The following is an 18073-nucleotide window of genomic DNA, read 5'->3' as shown; positions in this document are numbered from 1 at the left end:
AACAATTTTTTAAAACGTGATTGCAAGTTCAGGAATGTGTGAGCTTTTTCGGGGGAAATGCACTCACTTTCACATCCGAGGTTGCGAACAGGGCAAGTTCTGATGATTTGCAAACAGAAACAAAATTCTCATAGATCCCTACTCAAAAAGCACGGGGAGTAAGGCGGCTGGGTCCCTGCTGCCAAAGCCCCTCTTTGAGTCTCCTGACACCTTAAAGATGCACCCTTGGCTTGACCCAGAAGGCTTCTTATGTTCTTAGAGATCTGAGACTTTCTAGATGGAGTTAACTGGACTGGTCGTAGTCTGCTGAACTGTGTGGGAAGTCCAAGCTTTTGCTTCTGAATAGCAAATGCAGGAACCTATTTGTTTCCAGTTATTTTTCCCTTTGTAAATTTGTTAATAAACTGAAATGATAAAAAAATGCATTGTGCTTTCAGTATTCTCTCCTCTAAAGGACACTAAACCCAGTAGCACTACGCCTGGGATATTCACTACTCAGGGAATTGAGGTTTGTTTAAGACGAGGAGCCACATTCCTAGATGGAGAAAATAATTCTTTCTATTTCCAGTGTGCAGGTGGAGAGTGCTGTTCTATGTGAATCCAAAATGGGGAGGGGAGGAATGGAATGGAGAAGCTTGAATCCTGAACAGAAGCACTTCACACTGCAACATTTTGTTGCAGGTTCCGTGTGTGAGATCTATGCAGGAGCAGGTAAGAGTTTTATACTGAAACTCACCTTATTTTTCTGGTTTCCACTTCTTTGTTCCTCTGATTTCGGTGCCTGTTTGGGGGGGGGGGAGTGGTTAGGTACATTATTTTGGGATAAAATGGAGAGTAGGAGAATGAAGTATGCCATATTGGTGCTCCTTGGAGGAAAAGGTGAGGTATAAATTTAACAAACAAATTAATTCAATAAATAATACATCGCCGAGGATCTGAGTGCACATCCCTAATTACAGATATAGCATTGGGCTCAGTGGAGACTGGTGGCTGAGGCTCTGATGTGGGTGGGGCAGTGAATCTGCTCTGGGTTTCAGTCAGAACCAGTGAGAACAATAAAGGAGCTCTCCAAGGTGCAAAGTCAGAGTTCTGACCAGTTCTAGAATCATAGAATAGTATGGTTGGAAGGGGCCTACAAGACCATCAAGTCCAACCCCCTGCTCAATGCAGGAATCCACGTCAGAGCATCCGCGGCAGGTGGCTGTCCAGCCTTGTCTTGAATGCCTCCAGGGTGGGAGAGCCCACCACCTCCCTAGGTAATTGGTTCCACTTTCGTATTGCTCTAACAGTCAGGACGTTTCTCCTGATGTTCAGCCGGAATCTGGCTTCCTGTCACTTCAGCCCATGATTCCGTGTCCTGCATTCTGGGATGATCGAGAAGAGATCCTGGCCTTCCTCTCTGGGATAGCCTTTCAAGTACCTGAAGAGCGCTATCCTATCTCCCCTCAGTCTTCTCTTCTCAAGACTAAACATGCCCAGTTCTTTCAGTCTCTCTTCACGGGGCTTTGTTTCCAGTCCCCTGATAATCTTCACTGCCATCCTCTGAACCCTCTCCAGCTTGTCTGCATCCTTCTTAAAATGTGGTGCCCAGAACTGGACACAGTACCCCAGATGAGGCCTAACCAGTGCTAAGTAGAGGGGAACTGGTACTTCCTGGGATTTGGAAGCGATGCTTCTATTAATGCAGCCCAAAATAGCACTGGCCTTTCTGACTGAAACCTGGAGCAGATTCACTGCCCTGCTGAAGCCAAACCCGCCTGCCCCCACTGAATGGGCTGGGGTTGCTTTGTGGAAATGAAAGCTGTGCAAAATGCCGCACATACATTTCACGGCTGTTTCCCACCCACTGTTCCTGCTTGGCATGGGAGGTGCTGGAGAAGCTGAAACAAGCTCCAGCAGCCTGGCAGCAGCCTCATGAAAAGGTCCCGATGGGAACGATGCTATGTAGAGCGGAGCCCCGAGGCATCCTGACTTGGATGCATTTCTTTATAAGCTGCCTTTGAAAGGAAACCTGCCCAAGGCAGTGTGCAACAAAACCTAAAACCACAAAATATAATTCAACAATAAGAACAATAGTAAAACAGCAATGATAGCATCAACATTACACAGTTAAAACCAGAAGGTACCATACACACAATGGTCCCAAGAGAATCCTAACTCAGTTTTAGGTCAAGGTAAATTGGTGAGTCTTTCGGGCTTGAAGGCTTGTGATTAGGGATGGCGTGGGCACCCAATTCAGCCCAGGAAACTGGCCAAACTGCTCCTGCCCACACCCCTGAGCCCCGCTCGCCAAGCCCCTGCCCCTGCTCGCCCCCCTGCCCGCATTCGGCGAATGGTCTGCGCTCACCCCGGCAGCCTTGTTGAGCTTCGTGGTTGCCATTTTCTGAGAAATAAAATGGCGATCGCAAAAATGCGCAAATTTGCACGCACACGAAAATGTGCATTTTTGCGAATGTGCATACTCATGTATGTGAAAATGCGCACTTTGCAAATGCACATATTTGCATATGCACGAAAATGCATATTTTACGGAAAGGGCACATTTTGGTATGCAGACTAATGTGTGCCTTCACAAAAATGCACATTTCACACGTCAGAATATGCGCATTCGCAAAAATGCGCATTTTCACGCAGAAAAAAACATGCACATTTTTGCAATCGCCGTTTTGGGTTTTTTAGACATAGCAACCACAGAGCTCGACGAGGCCACTGTGGTGAGTGCGGGCTGCTTGCAGAAAGTGGGAGGGGCTCGAGCGCACCCTTGGCACTGACGAGCAGGGGCAGGGGCTGGGCAGGAGTCTAGAGAACCCAGACGGGGGTGAGTTCACAGATCCCTACTTGTGATGGAGGAAGCTGATGGACATCGGTTGGAGCAGCGTTCCACAAACAGGGACAGTGGAGTGGGATGCGGGGAAGCTACCAAGAAGGCCCTATCCTATCCTTCATGCCTAGAAGCCTAGTCGCTTTTACTGGCAGCAAGACAAGTAGGGCCTCTGATGCTGATCTCAGAAAACAGGTAGGTTGGTCTAGGTTCTTGATAAAATTAATACTGACAAAAGATGATGGCCCCAGATCTTCTTTCTTTTTTTAACCAAGAATGCCCCTGAAAATGATGTGATGATGTTCCTGTTGGCCCATTCACAATGAGGAACTGCTGCAGCTTCCTGCAGGTCCTGTGCTTATTATTATTATTATTATTATTATTATTATTATTATTATTTACAGGCATGAAACCTTTGCTCTTTAAATATGAAATGAAGAATGGAGGGGAAAATTTAAAGGGGAGGAAATGGAGATAGTGGAGGATGGGTGGGACGGGACTTACCTGACAGAAACAAGGTGACAAAGGGTTGTAATAACCCTTTTTGTAGTCATTATCATCAGATTATTAGTTGTTTTCTGCCAATAATATATGAACACTAAACCCCTCCCCCCCATCCTGCCTCTATGCCTCCATTCAGTGGAGGCTGGTGGCTCCAATCTCAGTGGGAGGTGAATTTGCTCCAGGTGTCAGTCAGAACCAGTCAGAACTAGAGGTGCTGGAGAATTCCGCCATGGACTCAAATGAGGCTGGATTCCAAAGAATCTGACCTCCAGAGTCCGTGGCAGAGCAGCAGCACTTACCTCCGGCTCTGGAGGATTTCCCGTGGGGCAGCTCTCTGGCTCCCTATAAGGCACGATACGCTAAAGTCGGTTGCCATTAGCATATTGCAGGAAAAGATACCACCATAAATAGCGTATTGCATACCATTTGCGGCTCTAAAGCACTGACTTTGACCTAAATTGTGGCTGTTTATGGCTGTGTTTATGTCAAAATCAGTGCTTTACGGCATCAAATGGCATACAATACACCATTTACAGCTGTATTTTTCCCCGCAATAGGGTAATGGCAGGCGCCATTACAGTATCGCGCCTTATAGGGAGCCGGAGGGCCATTCTGCCAACTCCAGCAGATGCAGCTGGACTCCAGAAGAGTCCATGGGGTCCCAAGCAGCCCAGATTGCCCCTCTACAGACCCCCACAGACCAGACAGTGCGGGGTTCATATATCACTAGTCAGAACTCTAGAGGAGCTCTCCAAGGGGCAAGACACTGGTCCAAACATTGCAGGGCTTATTATTTATCATCATTTGCTTATTTCCTTGTTACATTTATCTCCTGCTTTTCCTCCAAGGAGTCCCAGATGGTGTACATGATTCTCCACCTCTCTGGATTTATGGCATTTCCTGCAGTCAGCACCTTGGAGAGCTCCTTTAGATTTCTGACTAGTTCTGACTGGGTCTGAATGAAACCCAGAGTGGATTCACCACCTCACTGACATCGGAGCCACCAGCCACCACTGGATGGAGGCATAGAGGCAGGAGGAGGGAGGGGTTTAGTGTTCATATATCACAGGCGGAAAACATCTAATAATCTGATGATAATAAGTACAAAAAGGGTTATATCACAACCCTTTGTCACCTTGATTCTATCAGGCAAGTCCCCTCCCTCCCATCCTCATATATGAACATTTATCCCCACCTTGAAAGATCACAAATGTCTTTGTGGGCTGCTTTTGTTCCCCCTCCCTACAGTCCCAGAGAAAGTCTGCACTAGAGAATTCCCATTCACACCACAACCACCCCAAAGAGAAGCAGGTTATGGGGAGGGGATTTTGCTGCACCTGGTAGTATGTAACTTACCTGCATTTTTTCCAGCATTTCAAAGAACTCTGCAGACTGAGGGTGGGGAAGGGAATAAAATAAAATTTAAAAAGTCAGTGCTATGACAACTACAAAGAGCTGTGATCTAAAAGTTCATATTTCTTGTTTCAATTGTTCAATTCTTGTTTCAATGAGACAATAATAGAAAATATAAGCAAAAGGGTGAAGCAACCATTATTTATTATTATTATTATTAACACTTCTATACTGGCCTATAGCTGAAGCTCTCTGGGTGGTTTATGGAAGTCAAAACATTAAAATACAATATATTGATTTTAAAAGCCCTTTACATAAAACACACAAACAGTAGACACAAAGACAACATATAGCTAAAAGCAACTTTGAATGGTCAGTCATAAACAAAGGCAGATCCAGGACCGATTCAAAACTCATCATGTGCTGCCAAATGCCAGAGAAGAGCAATGTCTTAACCTGGCTCTGAAAAGACAGCACTGTTGGTGCCAAGAGGGCCTTGTCGGGGAGATGATTCCACAGGTGGGGGGGCCATCACCAAGAAGGCCCTGTCCCTTGTTACCACCTTCTGAGGTCCCCTCAGAGCAGGCACCCGGAGAAGGACCTTAGATGTTGTATGTAGAGTATGGGTAGGTTCATATATGAACCCAGAAATATCAGTTTCATACTATGGGTGGCCACATGTGCTCTATTAGAGAGGACAGTTCTCTATTTAAAGTGCTGTCCAGCTTGAGTCTGGTGTGTGTCCAGGATTAACCCCCCCCAGGATTAAGAACCATAAAGAGGGAGAGGGGAGCAGGGGCCTTGAAGTTGCCCATCTGCAGTTAGCACCTGGACAGCAGACGGATTGTCTGCACTAGGGCGAGATGGATTGGATTTCTATTTAAATTATGATAACCATTTCAAAATTTGATCTATACATATGAACAAGGACGTGCAATTTTGTGTAACTCGGTGTCCCCCTTTTCTTGGCACTTCCTTTCTTCTTTTTTGTACTCATTATAACCGCCTTTCCCTAACATGGTGCCCTCCAGATGTTTTGGATTTCAACTCCCATCAGCCCCAGCCAGCATGGCCAATGGTTAGGAATGCTGCGAGTTATCGTCTAAAACATCTGGAGAATGCCAGGTTGGGGAAGGCTGCTTTGTAAGAGCACAAGAACATAAACGGTGCCCTGCTGGATCAGACCAAGGGTCCATCTAGCCCAGCATTCTGTTCACACAGTGGCCAAACAGCTGCCCACGGGAAACCCAGAAGCAGGGCATGAGCACAAGAGCACCCTCCCACCCATGTTCCCCAGCCACTGGTGCACATAGACTCACTGCCTCTGGTACTGGAGGTAGCACAGAGCCATTGGGACTAGAAGCCATTGATACCCTTCTCCTCCAGGAATTTGTCCAACAACCCCCTTTTAAAGCCATCCAAATTGGTGGCCATCACTACATCCTGTGGTAGCAACTTCCATAGTTTAACTCTGCACTGTGTGAAGACATCCTTCCTTTGATCTGTCCTGAATCCCCCACTTAATGAGATGACTTTGGGTTCTCCTATTGTGAGAGAGGGAGAAAAATGCCTATCCACATTGTCTACATACAGCCACATTCCATTTGGGGAGAGACCATTATTATTATTATTATTATTATTATTATTATTATTATTATTACTATTATTTAAAAAACCAGCAACAGTGATACAGCAAGTGTTTTGCAGGAATCCTGGCCATTTCTTGAGGATGCCCAGTCAACTGTGGGGACTGCCTCTCCTGAAAGCCTTTTCATGTGAGTTGACGTTGGATGCTATCAAAAATGCATTGGGTTTTCATGAACCACGTATTTATTTATCTAAAAATATTGCACCCCATTGTGCCATATTGGTCTAGGAATGGGGTAGAGCCGGCTCCAGATTTGAGGGGTGGGGGGCTTGGGCAAGAAACCCTTTGAGGATCCCTCTCCTCCTTGTTGCAGTCGCCCGCTTGCTCTATCTTTGCTTCTAGGCCCAATCCCCACCGCTGCCCAGAGAGAACAGGCCGAGGCATGGCTGGCCCAACACATTTTACTGCCCAAGATGAAGGACAAGATGGTGCCCCCTTCCCACAGTTCCATGTTCAGAAGATAGCCAGGTTGCCATTGGAATTTTACATCAACACCAGTAAACACCGGGAGGAGACCATCGTCCCCTGCACCCAAGGGCAGCAGCCTAGCTGCACACACACAACTCTGTCCTCCAAGGGGAAGGGCCCTGGGACCTCAGGAGGACCAACCAGGAGAACTCCCAGTGCTGCCTCCCCCTCCCCAGACACACACACACTCAACTTCCAGCATTTGCTGCCTAAGGCAACCGCCTCGCTCTGCCTGATGGCAGGGCCGGCCCTGCAAAGGTGGGAAATACGATCTGCATACTACCCGGGCGATGGCGAGCGATTGTGCCACACTCTCTTGAAGGAACTGCAGAACCGTCTGATCAGTATCCTGTACAGCCAACGGGATAGAATTAAGAATGAGCTCTCAGAATTTCTGTGGCCTCAGCTGGGGCCAACTGCCATTGGGCTTCTCCCTTCCCAGAACTGTCTCTGTCGGTGGCTGTGCCACCAGCCTGCCGCAGAGGGAGATGTGAGACAGCGAGGCCTCTCTCATCGGCCTCCTTGGGCCAATAGTCCTTGGCTCTCTCCTCCCACAATTTCCCCCTGCAGTGGCCATGATGCCGGAATGGGTTTCTTTCCCTCATTCAACTCCCCTTCTGCCCCCCCCCCTTTTGTACAGGGTTTATTAGATTGTAAGCCATTATTGTAAATGGTGAACTGTGTCTGTGCACATTATACAATCCTTGGATGACCTGTAGGCTTATTTCCACCTATCAGTTCCCGGCTGTTTTCAGCTGACGAGAAAGAGCTGTGAGCCAAGACAGGAGATGCAGTAGATGCTGTTGATGCACAAAGTCCCATCCTGACACAGAAGTCGGGTGGTCATGCGACCTTTTTTACAGAGGACAATCCTCTGTTTGAAGGGTTGCCAGAAGGCCATCCTCTATTCTGAAAGTGCCTTCTATTTGAAGGGCTCTCCAGTCCAAGTCTGGTGAAAAGATAAAGAACCATCAGAAGGATGAGCTGGGCCTTGAAGTTGCCTGTCAGCAGCCCCTGAATGGTAGACATAGCAAGGCACACAGGCCACCTTGTCACAGTCTTCCATACTATGGTGAAATTGACTTAGGGATGTCAGAGAAATCTGTTTGTGGGGTGGCGCTTGATGAGTTTTCCTAGGCTTGGCCCCCTAGATTTCATTTCGACCTGCAGCAAATCAGGTCAGTTCATGGATTTTCTGGGAATTTTGCTCATTTGGAGGAGGGAGGTTCTCCAAGTTGTGCAAATTATGGCTGAATCCCTGACAGATGGCTGTCCAGCCTTGTCTTGAATGCCTCCAGTGTGGGAGAGCCCACCACCTCCCTAGGTCATTGGTTCCAATGTCGTATTGCTCTAACAGTCAGGACGTTTTTCCTGACGTTCAGCCGGAATCTGGCTTCCTGTCACTTGAGCCCATTATTCCGTGACCTGCACTCTGGGATGATCGAGAAGAGATCCTGGCCTTCCCCTCTGTGACCACCTTTCAAGTACTTGAAGAGCGTTACCCTATCTCCCCTCAGTCTTCTCTTCTCCAGGCTAAACGTGCCCAGTTCTTTCCATCACTCCTCATAGGACTTTGCTTCCAGTCCCCTGATCATCTTTGTTGCCCTCCTCTGAACCCTCTCCAGCTTGTCTGCATCCTTCTTAAAGTGTGGTGCTCAGAACTGCACACATCATTTCCAGATCATCTTCGCTGTCCTCCTCTGTACCTTTCCCAGCTAGTCTGCATCCTTCTTCAAGTGCGGTGCCCAGAACTGGACACAGTACTCAAGATGGGGCCTAACCAATGCTGAGTAGAGAATAACTAGTACTAGTGCTAGGTCCAAAACACTTGGAGGGCAGTAGATTATGGGAGATTGCAACAGAGAATCAGATTGTGGAGCTGAACCACTGTATAGAATCATAGAATCATACAATCATAGAATGGTAGGGTTGGAAGGGGCCTACAAGGCCATCGAGTCCAACCCCCTGCTCAATGCAGGAATCCAAGTCAGAGCATCCCTGACAGATGGCTGTCCAGCCTCGTCTTTAATGCCTCCAGTGTAGTTGGATGGGTCAGGCATGGTAGAAGCAATTCTAGCCTAAATGTATAAATAGTAGGGATGGACGAAAGTCCCTTACCTGATCCCGAAGCTTGCTTTGCGGTGGGAAGGAGGCGCGCCGTCCATCCCCCCGAAATTCTGGCTGGGGAGGAGGCACCCCATCCCTCCTTGCCAAAATTCTGGCCGGGGGGGGAGGCACCCCATCCCTCCGGCCGCGAAACCTCGTCTCCTGCCGGGACACAAATGGTGGCGGCCGTAGCCACCACCGTTTGCGTCCCTGCAGTCAGCCGTGATAGGCTACGTAAATGTTTACGTAGTCTGTCACGGCTGACTTTGAAAAAAAAGCGCGTACGCAAATGGCGGCACCCATGGGCGCCGCCATTTGCGTTCCTTATTTTGGCACGTGTAGTCTACGTAAACATTTACGTAGACTACGGCGAAAATAAGGGCAATGCTATTTGCGTTGCCCTTATTTTCACCGTAGTCTACGTAAATGTTTACGTAGACTACACGTGCCAAATTAAGAGACGCAAATGGCAGCGCCCATGGGCGCCGCCATTTGCGTACGCGCTTTTTTTTTTTCAAAGTCAGCAGTGATAGGCTACGTAAATCTTTACGTAGCCTATCACGTTTGTTTGCTTGTTTGTTTGTTTGTTTGTTTGTTTTACTTGGAAATGGTGGCGGTAGCAGCCGGTCAGAAGACCGGCTGCCGCCGCCGCTGAACCACCGCCGAACCGCCGCCGGAGCCGCCACCGCCAGGGACATTCGAAAAAGGTAAGTCCCGTCCCGGGGGGGGCGGGGGGGCAGACCGTTTCTCCACCAATTTCGGGGGGCCAAATGCGCTGGCATTCGGCCTCCCCGAGATTCATGGAGAAATTCTCTGACATCCCTAATTAGTCTGGCCTGGTGTACAGCAGCTTCCCATGTTGCTTCCTAACATCAGAAGCAGCCTGTGCGTTTAATAGGGACATCAGAGAATTCCGCCACAGATCTCAGTGAGGACAAATGCCAGTGCATTCGGCCCCCCAAAATCCATGGCGGAACGAAGCCCCCGCCCCCCCAACCCACAAAAGGCATGCGAAACGGAGCACTTACCTGCTGCTGTCCATTCTGACTTGCGAATGGCAGCCGCCCTGCGGCCGCCATTCGCTTCTTCATCATAGCCATGATAGGCTACATAAGTATTTACATAGCCTATCACGGCAAGCCAAAAAAAAACCCAAAAAACACAGCGTACGCGAACGGCGGCAGCTCCGGCAGCTGCCATTTGCGTTCCCTATTTTTCGCTTTTTTAGCCTACGTAAATATTTACATAGGCTATTACGGTGAAAAAAGGGGGAACACAAATAGCGTAGTGGGCGCCATTTGCGTTCCTTTTTTTTTCACTGTTTTAGCCTACATAAATATTTACGTAAGCTATTACGGCGGGGGGGGGGGGAGGAATGCAAATGGCGCCCACTACACTATTTGCGTTCCCCTTTTTTTTGCTGTAATAGCCTACATAAATATTTATGTAGGCTAAAACGGCAAAAAATAGGGAACGCAAATGGCAGCCGCCGTAGCCGCCGCCATTTGCGTATGCTGTTTTGTTTTGTTGGCTTGCCGTGATAGGCTACGTAAATACTTATGTAGCCTATCACGGCAGCTTCGCTGGATGCAAATGGCGGCCGGTACGGCGGCCGCCATTTGCGTCCGCAGCAGCCTGTCTGCAGCCGGAACTCTGGCTGCAGATGGCCCTGGCTGGTGGCTCCAGAGAGCCGCCGCGGAGTGGAGCCAGCCGGGCAGGATTCTGGGGGGAGGAACAGATCGCCTCCCCCCCCTGAGGATTTTGGGGGGAGGGACAGAGTGCCTCCCCCCCACTGCGGATGTCCCTGGATGAAACCAGGTAAGTGTTTCGTACATCCCTAGCGTTTAAGAACCTTGGTCACAGAGATGAGAAAGAACACTCTTCTTCACTCTGGGACAGCCTGCATGGATCAAGGAGAAGTAAGGCCAGAAAGCCAAGAAGAGGTTACGGCAGTCCCTAAACCCATGCCTGATCATGTAAGGCGGCACGACAGTCTCACTGGAAAATAGAAGCCAAAGGCAAGGCAGATACAGACCATTAGGCAAATTAGTGGCACGGTTCCAGCAAGCCAGCCCAACCAAACTAGATTATTGTAGCATCACATCTTGCATTTTCCAGTCATTTGCAAGGTCATCTCCTTCAGCAAGGTAATTCGATTGCAGGTTTATTTTCTCAGGAAGCTAAGCTGCCCTCCTCGCAAAAGAAAGAAATGCTGTCCTAGGAGTCTCGTCAAATACTGGGACACTCCTAATAAACAAACACGGCTTTCTTCCCAAGGGCGTGGGGGGGGGGAGTTGTTGGGAAGCACTGCTGAAGGTAAGTAGCTTTGTCCTCTTATCCACCCTTTCTGACATCTTTCAATCCAGCCTTTGTTTGCTCACAAGGTTGATCGACATCTCTTTATTTATACACAGGGTTAGGGAAGGGGGAAATTACCACCACCACCCGGAATTCCTCACACACACCCAGTTTGCTCTAGGGATGTTGGAGAAATCTGCAACAGCATCAAATGAGTTCAGATTCCTATGAATCCGAACCATGAATTCCACAGTGGACTGGCTTTTCCTGAGTTGCGTATTTTTTTTCTTTTCTTTTTACTTTCTGGAATTTTATGCAAGTTTAGTCATAGAAAAAGATGTAAAAAAATTATATAGAAATGACATAAATAAATAAATAGCACATCTGCCAAAAAAGTGCATTTCTCCCAAAAGCTAAAGCATGAAAATGGGGGGGGGGGTATGCATTTTGGACGGTATATGAGCATTTTTGCAAGTGCAAACTTGCCCAAATTCGGGAAATTGGAAAAAATCCGATTCCGTCAATGAGCAGACAATGGAACTAAAGGCACCTGACTATCTGTGAAATGCAGGCAGAACAGCTTTTACAAAATCCATGCATCCCTAGTTTGCTCAAGCTGAGCGCCTTTTAAATTCCAATTTAACTACAAGACTTTCTCAAATGAATTATGGGATTGTAGCATGCCTAATCAGGTGCAGTGGTATATCATTTTAGAGCTGGAAGGGACCTCGAAGGTCAGCCAGTCCAACCCCTTCCTCAATGTTGGATGTGGAATCCAGGGTGCAAATGTAACAATTTGATGGATGGCTGTCCATCTCCTAGTTAAATACCTCCAGGGACAGAGAGCATGCCCCCTCCCAAGGCAGCTCCACTGTCAAACAGCTCTTATGGTTAGGAAGCTTCTCCTAATGTTTAGCCAAAATCTGGGGTGATGGGGAATCTAACCACACAACTCAGAGTTGGCGGGAATGGGACAGGCATTCACACAGCCACACTGCAGCCAGCACTCCAAATCACAATGGCCCCACCAGCTGAGGAACTTCTAATTTTTAAACAAAACCTGTGTCCGTACAATTTCCACCCATTGGTTCTACTGCTGCCCCATGGAACAACAGAGGACAAGCCTGCTCCATCTTCTCCATAACAGCATTTCAGATATCTGAAAACTGCTTATAGCATCTTCCCTCAATCATCTCCTCTTAGGCCAAACATACCTAACTCTTTCAACTGTTTCTCATAGGATGCAGTTCCCAGGCCTCTTAGTATCACGGTCACACTCCTCTGGACATACTCCACTTTGCTGGTATCCTCCTTAAAATGTTAATGCTCATTTACATCTTTCCCCGTCTCTACAGTGTTGATGCAGGTGTGTGTGCTGATAAAACAAAACAAAAGCAATCTTGATATGGACATGTGTATGGTCACAACGAGATTGCTTTTTTGCAGGGTTTTATCAGTGTGCAAATGTAGTGGGAGGACATGCATGAACTGGCAGAACCAAAAATGGTGGCAAATTTTGCATCCACGTTATATGTATCACTTTATAAACTTCAATTCTGTTCCTCCTTAGCCATCTTAGCTCAAAAGCCGCAAACACTTCAGTTTTCCTCACAGGGAACGATCTCCACCCCCTCGATCATTTTGGTCCCTTTTGTTGTTGTAACTCTGACCCCTGGACAAACCAAGAGAAACACCCAGCAGAACCAGGGATCGGGGCTGGGAGAGCTCACCTTCACTGGAAAACTTCCAAGCCTCCCTAGGGATGCCTGTTCCATACCCTGAGAACCCTTGATGTATATTATGGAAATAGTACCATCGTAATGCATGACGTCTTTTCCCTTTTCTAATTGGTCCAGCATCTTGTTCCCACAGTGGCCAACCAGCTGCCTGTGGGAAGCCCACAGGAAGGACATGAGTGCAACAGCACCCTCGTGCCCATGTTCCCCAGCACTTCTCTGAATTTTTGCAATGGAATTCTCCAATCCAAAAATGTGCACAAAGGAATTGTATATTTGTGCACATAACAGCGCATATATTCACGAAAATAACATTCCACAGTGCATTATGTTAGGAAAACAGCTTGCAAAGAAAGTGCATATTAGGCAAAATGGTGTAGAAACATGTATATATTAGGGAAAATACGCACAAAAATGTGTACAACCCTTCATGGAAACTTTTTTTCTCAACCTTTAGGATAAACTGCACTTAAGACTGAGAAAGAGAGAGAACCTAAAATTTACAGATTTGCCCATTCCTACCTTTAACAAGACTCCCAGGTCCATTTACAGACCTGAACCTGGCAACCCTCCCCCGGCCCCCGATCCCTAAACAACATGCTTTGCCACTGCAAGACCTCAGAAATGTGACCCTTTGGAAATCCTGCTTCTTGGTTCTGGATGGAGACAAAGGTACGTCTGTAACATTTCTTAACATACAGCAGCTGGCAACGTCTTCAACGTTTCACAGCAGGAGAGATTCGGCTGCTGGCCAAAGCATGAACCACACCTACAGTGTATTCCCAAAGTTACTGTACATCCCCCGTAGCCCTGCTTAAGGCAAAAAGGCCTCTCTGGCAACCAGTCTCTGTTCCTGGCTTTGGACAGGCCTGACCAGCTGTGTCCATTAATGCTAAAAATGTTCTATAAATAAAGCACTTTATATAAATACAGAACTTATCAGATCTACACGTTGCAGGCAGTGGTTTCCCTTCCTCCCCCCGGCTTCCAGTTTCATTGAAAAGCCAAGTCCTTCCCATATGTTGCTGCGAAGCTGTTAAGCTGCATTTTTCACCCAAGTTGCAAAGAACCATCCCTCATTTCCATCCTTGTGAGCCTCTGTAAGTCTGAAACATTGAGCTGTAGGAAGCTGCCTCCTACTGAGTGAGACCATCAGTCATAGAATCATAGAATCATACAATCATACAATCATAGAATAGCAGGGTTCGGAGGGGCCTATGAAACCATCAAGTCCAGCCCCCTGCTCAATGCAGGAATCCAAGTCAAAGCATCCCTGACAAGTGGCTTTCCAGCTTCATCTTGAATGCCTCCAGTGTGGGAGAGCCCACCACCTCCCTAGGGAATGGGTTCCATTGTCGTATTGCTCTAACAGTCAGGACGTTTCTCCTGATGTTCACCCTGTAACTGGAGCCCATTATTCTGTGTCCTGCGCTCTGGGATGATCAAGAAGAGATCCTGGCCTTCCTCTCTGGGACAACCTTGCAAGGACTTGAAGAGCGCTATACTACCTCCCCTCAGTCTTCTCTTCTCAAGTCTAAACATGCCCAGTTCTTTCAGCCTCTCCTCATAGGGCTTTGTTTCCAGTCCCCTGATCATCTTCGTTGCCCTCCTCTGAACCCTGTGACAACACTGCACACAGCCACCCATTTAGAAGCTGAGCACAGTACTCAAGTAGCAGCCCCATCAGCTCTGAGGCTACAGCCTCATGGCCACCTCCAAGAAGGGCACTGGGTCCCACTCCCCTCCATTCAGGACAACCTTCTAACCTGACTCCACCCACCTAGGTTAATTGTTGGATCCTGCTGGTCAGGAAGGAGTATAAGAGGCCTTCCTGTTCCGGCTGGGCCTTGCTTGAGCAACAAGGCCTTCCAGAGCTCTGCTCTGTTTCTGCATCCTTGTTTATTCTTCAGTCTTGACTCCTGGGCAGTGATGGCTGGTAACCACTGTGGCTGGTAGGGCAGATGTTCAACATTCTATTGATATTGCCAGAGGAGGACTGAAGAAGATCATGTCTGGCACTTGGCAGATGCGCATATACCTGGTTGTGGGGGGATCTCTCTGCCGCAAGTGGGTGGGGGACAGGTGGAGGGTCACTTCTGCACTTGCCCCGGTATAGAACCACCTCAGCTCCTGGCTTTCTCCTTGCCCCTGCCTCCTGGTTGTCCTCCAGTTCCAACTTGCTCTTTGGTCCTGACCCCTGGCTTGCACCTCAGCCCTAGTTCTTAGTTTACCCTCCAGTACTTATTTCCTCTTCAATCCTGACTCCTGGCTGGTCCCACGGTGCTTGGTTCTCACCTCCAGGCTCCCCCCATGCTCGTACTCACAGCCCACAGAGCAAAGCAAGCACACAGGACCTTAGAGGGGTGGAAGGGGACAAAATGTGTCCATCCCTACTTGCAAACAGGTCTAGACGGCTCAGCTCTTGCCCACCTTGTCACCTTCCTCGCCGATAACCTTATCTAAGGAAGTTTGGGGCAGGCAACGTGAATGGGAAGAAAACCAAGTGAGTGGGTCGGAAGTTCAATTAACGCGACTTGAGAGTTGGCAGGTCCGTATTTTGAGTTTGAAGAGAGTTCTGCATTTTCATTGTACCATAACATCTTACTGCATGCCTCTGTGGTCAGTGGAGGCTGGTGGCTCTGAAGTTAGTGGGGCGGTGAATCTGCTCCTGGTTGCAGGCAGAACCAGTCAGAACTCTAAGGGAGCTCTCCAAGATGCAAAGTTATCCAAGGGTATTGAACATGCAAAGCACCTTGGAGAGCTCCTTTTGAGTTCCAACTGGTTCTGGCTCAAACCCAGAGCAGATTCACTGCCCCACTGACATCGAAGCCACCAGCCGCCACTCCCTGTGGTATCGGATCTTCTGCCAGCTCAGTCTGTTTGTCCAGCTAGCCCAGTAACGTCTGCTCTGACCCCCAGCAACTCTCCAGGGTCTTGGGGTAAGAAGGATCTTTTCCATCAGCTGCCACCTGATCCCTTTAACTGGAGATGACATTGACTTCTTCTTCTTTGTATTCTTCTTCGCATTCCTATTCTTCTTCTTCCTCGTATTCTTCTTCTTCTTCTTCTTCTTGTTCTTCTTCGTATTCTTCTTCTTCTTCGTATTCTTCTTCTTCTTCGTATTCTTATACTTCTTCGTATTCTTCATATTCTTCGTATTCTTATTCTTATTCTTCTTTGTATTCTTCTTCTTCGTATTCTTCTTCGTATTCTTCTTCTTCTTCGTATTCTTCTTCTTCGTATTCTTATTATTAATACCCTGCCTTTCAATCAAATTTTATTTCTTTATTTAAAACATTTGTATCCTGCCCTATATCATTAGGATCTCAGGGCGGTATTTATTCATTTAATCAAATGATTCTCAAGGTGGCTTACAACTAGAATCAACAGGGAATACTAATAATAATAACAACAACAACACAACTCAAATTCACACACACAGGCATCATCAGGCCTTAGTCTCCTGGCTGAAGGACGGGGCCAGCATGTGCCTCCCTTCAGCTCTGCAGTCCCAGGGTCAAATGACCGCTGGAACTGAACGTGCTTTCTGGCAGGGAGGGGGGAGCAATCTCCTTGCAGCTGCTCTTCCCCTGCTCCAGGGGGCCTGCTGGTCTTCCCCTTGCCGGGATGTTCTTCTAAGGAAGTGGGGGGGGGAACCTCCCAGCAGGACTTTGAGCCCTCCCTGGTGGCAGGGGATTCTTCCCTTCTGCTCTCTAGTCCCAGGGCAAAAGCTCTTTGCTTTACTTGTTAAGGTACAGGAGGTGGTTTCAACCCGGAGTCACAGTACAAAATGTTTAATGAAGGAAAAACTCATTTAGGAACTCCCTAATCCATTCCTCCTAGAAGGACGGTCAGATCTCGGCTGCATGCTCTACTGACTGCATGAAAAGTGTCACTCTTAAGAGTTTCGAAGGCTTCCAGGAGACAGGGAGAACAGCTGTGGAGGGAAGACCCGGCCTGGCATGGTGGGGACACCTTCCTTAAATGGCACCAATTCCCAGACATTTGACCCACACCGGAATTGGATCTCTAATTCAAACCAAGCTCACTTTGGATTTCTGATCATTCCTAGTCACAAGTTTGCTTTCACACATGACGCATCTGTACAAGGGTGTTTCCTCACATGGTGTACTCCAGGGCAGAGGCGGGGAAAGGGTGGCCCTCCAGAGGTTGTTGAACTCCAATCCCCATCATCCCTGACCATTGGCTATACTGGTTGGGGCTGCTGGGGGTTGGAGGCCAATGACATTTGGAAGGTCCTAGGTCCCCCACTACTAGAACAATATGCCACTCAGGGAAGAGAAGATAAGCAGAGATGAACAACAGAGGGAGGAACAGGAGGCATTCAGAGGCTCTACAAGCCCCTGCAGATTCCTCTGCCTGCAGGTTTCTCTGTCCAAGGCTTCAGAATTATGAAGATTATAGACAGATGGAGAGAGAGAGAGAGAGAGAGAGAGAGAGAGAGAGAGAGATGATAGAGATATGGATTACATGTTGCTAATTTTCACATAATGCAGCATTCACCAGGGACCCTCCAGGTGTGTTGGACTACAACTCCCATAAACCCCAGCCAGCCTGCTGGTTGGGGACTATGGGAGTTGTAGTCCAGCACACCCATAGGGCACTCAGTTGGGGAAAGCTGACATAATTAATGTAGCCAAGATCTTAGTTATTTAGCAGAAGGTCAAAGAAATGAACAGCGCGCATTGAAGTCCTTTTCCTGAGTCCACCTCCTTTGGCCAGCACTCACCAGAAGGCTGCTTAAGAGATCCATCATTATCCCAACGGCCCGCTCCTTCCACCAACCCAAGCCAGCGTGACGTGCATCCAGAACCGCGCACCGTCTTTTGGGGGAGCTCTCCCGAAGCCAGGCGGCAGCCTGATCGTCCATGCAGCCTTGTGCTCTCTTTTCCCCCAAACCTCCCTTTGTTAATGTTTCTCTAAGAGAGACATCACAGGCTGGCTGTTTTACAGGTTAAATGGGCGTGCCAAGTCACCAGGCAAGAGCACCCAAAACAGGTTGTGCAGGAAACACACTTCAATATTTCACAGCGAAGCAAAGAGAAGGGTTTTTTATGTTTGTGTGGGGCCTTTTTTTTTCTCTTTTTTTTTGCCTCCCTCCATCTCGCAGGCTGGAAT

General features: G+C 48.0%; 1 protein-coding gene across 6 annotated transcripts in view; it reads right to left on the bottom strand.

Moving 5' to 3' along the window:
* The window catches only part of RAP1GAP2 (RAP1 GTPase activating protein 2), a 242911-nt gene that overhangs the window by 67287 nt on the left and 157551 nt on the right, over positions 1–18073 (bottom strand). For 5 of the 6 annotated variants that reach the window (XM_084823044.1, XM_084823042.1, XM_084823043.1 and 2 more), the window contains 2 exons: positions 4682–4717; positions 737–781 (listed from right to left, as the gene is read on the bottom strand). In XM_084823044.1, the coding sequence (XP_084679170.1) occupies positions 737–781; positions 4682–4717 (81 nt within the window). Of the gene's footprint in view, positions 1–736; positions 782–4681; positions 4718–17684; positions 17871–18073 lie in introns of those variants that run through there. The other variant, XM_084823045.1, reaches the window with a different exon arrangement.

The sequence above is a fragment of the Heloderma suspectum genome, chromosome 16, assembly GCF_057233095.1.
Source record: "Heloderma suspectum isolate Gila_16-S chromosome 16, 16-S_ref, whole genome shotgun sequence".
NCBI lineage: Eukaryota > Metazoa > Chordata > Lepidosauria > Squamata > Helodermatidae > Heloderma > Heloderma suspectum.
The sequence above is the reverse complement of the archived record's forward strand: the minus strand, read 5'-3'. Positions and strand labels throughout refer to the sequence as shown.